A 5,181-nucleotide genomic window follows, 5' to 3' on the forward strand; every position below is an offset into this window, starting at 1 on the left:
CGGTCGACGCCGAAAGCATCTCCGAGATGGAGAAAAAGAAGAGGCGGCTCGAGGCCGAAATGGAGAACATCCTTCAAAGAAAGAAGGAGTTCGACGCCAGAATGAAGGAATTCAAGATTCCAACGGTTCCATCAGCGGACGTCGAGAAGGTCGAAGACTAGTTCGACGCCGAAGGGCTGACAAGGGAACTCGAAGAGGAAGAAGAGCCCTATTATGAGGGAGAAGCCGAGGAAGAAGACCAACGGTCGTTCTACGAATCGGCGGCATCTACCAGCAACGACGTCGAATGGCACGATCTCGACACCGAAAACCCGGAGGAGCCCGTGGACACGTACCCTTCGAGGCCTTCGCCACCCGACGACATCGGGGTCTACAATATGGTGGTCAGGAGCGCAGCAATGGCCTTCGGCGTCAAACTCGACGAGGAGAAACCGAAAGCCGATTTTCTCGTCGAGACACTGCTCCCCATCCAGACAAGGAGCCAGTTCCTCCCCATGCTACAAAGCGTGATGAATCAGGGGAGAGAAGCCTTCAAGAAACCTGCGACCTGCCGGTCGATCACGCCCAGGACAGAGAAGAAATATAAGCACTCCTCCCTGGACCCCCCTTACATCAAGGGTAGCGTGACCGCGGACTCCATCATAGCCTCCACGGCCAGGAGAAGGGCCAACGTACCAGCAACTTCGGGCCCACCCCCGGATAAGGAGAGCAGGAGGATTGACCTCACAGGAAGAAAGGTCGAGAGGAACGCCGCAATGCACTGGCGCATGGCGAATTCAAATGCACTCCTCAATAGACACCAATACCAGCACTGGGATGAGATGGGGGAGTTAGTAAAGCACCTCCCCGAAGAATACCGGCAGAGAGCCTCTCACCTGATAGATGAAGGCAAAAACATCGCCAACTCCTGTATAAAGACGGCGTTGGATGGGGCAGAGACTTCAGCAAGACTCATGGCCATAGGGGTCACAGAGAGGAGGCATGCATGACTAAGAATCTCGGGATTCAAACCGGAAGTGCAGAACAACATCCTTGGCACCCCCTTCAATGGAGAGACACTGTTCGGAGCAACAGTGGATGACAAGCTCACCCAGCTGAAAAAAGAAAACGAGACGGCGAGGTCCATGGGGGCCCTACAGCTGAGGGGAATGAGGCGAGGAAATTCCTCGAGAAGACCCTACGGTAGGGGAGGAAGCCAGCAGGGGACGTCGCACCAGGCGTTCCAACAAAGTCAGCAGGGTGAAGGTCACAGACAAGGTCAGCAGAAGCAAAACTGGCAATATCAACCTCGGGGCCAGTCCTTTCGCGGGAGAGGGAACGGACGTGGCCAAAGGAGGAGAGGGGGCGAACAGCCCTCGACGAAGTGACTCAGCACGCAAGAGGACGCCTACCCTCGTCAGGACCCCAAGGGTGAGGCGCAAAAAAGTGTCATCAGGGGGAAGAGAAAATTCAAGAGCCTACGAGCATACGACACCAGTAGGCGGAAGACTGAGGTTCTACCTTCAGGAGTGGCGGCGTATAACCACAGACAAGTGGATACGGAACGTTGTGCAGTACGGGTACTGCGTAGATTTGGAGAAAAGACCTCCAAACAGGAAACCAAGGGGAAGACTGAGATCGGCCCAAGAACTGGCAATACTCAGAGAAGAAACGCGGAAACTCCTGCAAAAGGGAGCCATAGAGACAGTGCCGTTCAGAGAACGCAACAAAGGGGTCTACTCAAACTACTTCGTGGTTCCGAAGGTAGACGGAGACCTCAGACCCATACTAGACCTCCGTTACCTAAACAAGTTCATCAGAACGCAAAGGTTCAAAATGACTTCACTGCAGGAGGTCCTGCCACAGATAAGAGAAGGGGACTTCATGGTCACCGTGGACCTCAAGGATGCCTATCTTCACATCCCAATAAACAGAAGGCACAAGGGCCTTCTAAGATTCAACATCGAACAAGAACACTACCAGTTCACGACCCTGGCCTTCGGATTAAAATCAGCACCAAGGGTCTTTACAAAATGCCTGTCGGCGGTAGCGGCACACCTACGAAGGCAGGGAATACATGTCTACCCCTACTTGGACGACTGGCTGGTCAAGGCAAACTCACGCGAAAAGTGCGAGAGGCACGCAAAACGCGTAACAGACACCCTCACAAATCTGGGATTCTCGATCCACTGGGGAAAATCATCGATGGAACCGGAGCAGGTGAAGATTTTCCTGGGGGCAAAGATCAACTCCCGCAACAGTACAGTAGTGCCCAGCGAGAGGAGGACAGAGGCTCTACTGAAGGAGGCGAAGCTCTACCAGAAGGGGCGAGCTCTGACAGTGAGGGCTGTGAGCAAGATGATGGGGATGATGGCGTCCTGTATCCAGCTGGTGCCGAATGTACGCCTGCACATGAGACCATTCCAGGAATGGCTACAACAACAATGGTCACAAGCAAACGGAAGTTGGGAGGATCTAGTGGTTGTTACGCACGCAGTGCAGGAGGAGATAACTTGGTGGAACAGAGACAACATAACAGCAGGGAGAAGCCTGACACCACCAATCCCAACAGTGACCATTACCACGGACGCATCGCAGAAGGGATGGGGAGCGCACATGGACAACCTCAGAGTGAGGGGTCTATGGGCCCCAGCAGATGCGGTCCGCCATATCAACTACCTCGAGTTGAAAACAATCCTGCTAGCCCTGAAGGCATTCCAGAGGCACCTGTTCAACAAGAGGGTGTTGGTCCAAACAGACAACACCACGGCGATGTTCTACATCAACAAACAAGGGGGGGACACAGTCGTTCCCGCTCTCATCCCTAGCTCAGGAGATTTGGAGATGGGCCATACCTCTCAGGATAGATCTACTGGCAGTTCACCTACCGGGGAAGGACAATGTGGAGGCAGACTGGCTAAGCAGGCAGACCTCAGCATCACACGAGTGGGAGCTCAATGGCCAGGAAACGGAGAAACTCTTCCGGAGATGGGGGACTCCCACAATAGACCTTTTTGCAACACGCCACAATGCAAAATGCCAAAGCTTCGCGTCCAGGCAACCAGATCAGCAATCCAAGGGAAATGCCCTATGGATAAGCTGGTCGAGGACATTTGCCTACGCCTTTCCACCGTTACCCCTGTTGCACAGAGTGCTCGACAAGTGCAGAACCAGCAACATGACCCTGATCCTGGTGGCTCCGCAGTGGGCGAGGCAGACATGGTTCTCACAAATTCAGGAAATGGCACAAGGCGACCCATACAGGTTCGAGAGGAGGAAGGACCTGCTCTCAATGCAAAACGGAGAGGTCCTGCACCCAGAGCCAGAGACCCTCAACCTGGCGGCATGGCTCCTGAAGACCTAGAGTTCGCACACCTAAGATTGCCGCCGAGCACGATGCGAGTGCTACGGGAGGCGAGGAAACCAACTACACGAAAATGCTACAGCGCAAAATGGAAGAGGTTCACTGTGTGGTGCCGGAAAAAGGGCCTGCAAAACAGAATGACAAGAGACTCAACAGTACTGAGGTACCTCACACACCTTCTAAAGAGTAACCTCTGCTCGAGCTCACTAAGGGTACACCTAGCGGCCATCGTGGCCTACACCAGAGGTGAAAAAGGTGGACGTTTCTTCAGCTCGCAGGTGGTGAGGAGATTCATGGAAGGAGCCAAAAGGATGGCCCCCCCCGAAAAGGTTGCCGCCGCCGGCATGGAATCTGAATGTGGTCCTGACGGAGCTCATGAAGGCACCGTTTGAACCCATTCACAAGGCCACACTGCAGATGCTGACTATGAAAACAGCCTTTCTGGTGGCCATAACCTCACTACGCAGGGTGAGCGAGCTTCAAGCACGAACGCTGCAGGAACCCTACATTCAGATTCACAAAGATAGAATAGCCCTGAGAACGGACCCACACTTCATGCCCAAGGTAGTGTCGGCGTTCCACATAAATCAGACTATCCAGATACCAAGTTTCTTCCAAAACCCGACTACAAACGCAGAAAAGGCACTGCACACCCTCGATGCCAGAAGAGCGGTGATGCACTACATTGAGAGAACCAAAGAACTCAGGAAGTCGAAACAGCTGTTTGTGTCCTTTGCTACTAGCTTCATGGGTAGACCAGTGACTAAGGGCACCATCGCAAGGTGGATTGCCCTCACTATTCAATTCTGCCACAAACAGGCTGGACAGGAGCTAGCGGAGGGGCCGCAGGCTCACTCCACAAGGAAGAAAGGGGCCACCGTGGCCTTCCTGGCGAACACGCCCATCCAGGACATATGCCTCGCGGCAACTTGGGCATCTGTGCACACGTTCACGAAACACTACTGCGTGGACATTCAGATGAACAAGGAAGCACAGGTTGGACAGAAGGTGCTTCAGCACATTTTCAACGACCAACGCTCATCTACCACCCAGCCGCCACAGAACTAGGAAAACCGCTACAAAATCGATGCACAGCATAGTGAATCCAGAAAGATTCACGCTGCAAAACGAATAGTTTCTTACCTGTCGGTGTAGTTTTGCAGCTTGAAGATCTTTCTGGATTCACTAGCGAACCCACCCACCTCCGCCAGGAAGATGAGGCTGGAGGAAGAGGGGGTAAAATGGAAAAGATCAAAGAAATACAAACATACAGATAAAGGGACAAGAAGGATTAATCAATCGCCTAGGGTTAAAAAAAAAAAAAAAAAAGAGGAAAGGAAAAAAGAACCCGAAGATGGCGCCCCAAAGGTGGGACTTCCGCAGGAAGCACGACGACGTCACGGGAGGTGCACCACATGGTGTACGTCGACGCCCACCTGGGCTACAAAAAAAAAAAAAAAAAAACAAAGAAAAGACTACGAATCCGGACCCAACCACAAGATCGCGGAATAATGCACAGCATAGTGAATCCAGAAAGATCTTCAAGCTGCAAAACTACACCGACAGGTAAGAAACTATTCGTTTTCTAACATTACTAGCCCATTAAGAGGTGTGAGGTGTGTTTACTATGACCACATTGACATTCCTCAGAGATGTATATACACTAGCAATATTATCCAACACCCCTGTTCTAGAGGCCATTGACTGAGGGGGTCATTGCTTCTTGTGTATACAGGGAGAGAAGCGGTTAAAAGTGGGCACAGTAAAGGGTTGGGTGACACAGTAATCAAAGGATTTTGTTAATACATTTTTATATATAAAACATTTAAGGATAAAAA

The 5,181-nt window shown here is 52.1% G+C and overlaps 1 protein-coding gene across 1 annotated transcript; it reads left to right on the top strand.

Annotated features, from left to right (window-relative positions):
- The first annotated feature begins 2,184 nt into the window (after positions 1–2,184).
- Positions 2,185–4,653, top strand: LOC146861266 (uncharacterized). Its single transcript, XM_085646220.1, has 2 exons — positions 2,185–4,442; positions 4,533–4,653. The coding sequence occupies exon 1, from the start codon at positions 2,185–2,187 to the stop codon at positions 3,733–3,735; it is 1,551 nt and encodes a 516-aa protein (XP_085502346.1). The 3' UTR covers positions 3,736–4,442; positions 4,533–4,653.
- The last annotated feature ends 528 nt before the right edge of the window (positions 4,654–5,181 follow it).

Source organism: Triturus cristatus, chromosome 3_1 (genome assembly GCF_964204655.1).
Source record: "Triturus cristatus chromosome 3_1, aTriCri1.1, whole genome shotgun sequence".
Lineage (NCBI taxonomy): Eukaryota > Metazoa > Chordata > Amphibia > Caudata > Salamandridae > Triturus > Triturus cristatus.

What these genes read in the sequence shown, in the direction of transcription:
- LOC146861266 (XM_085646220.1), top strand. Translation starts at nt 2,185, where the DNA reads ATGGAACCGGAGCAGGTGAAGATTTTCCTGGGGGCAAAGATCAACTCC.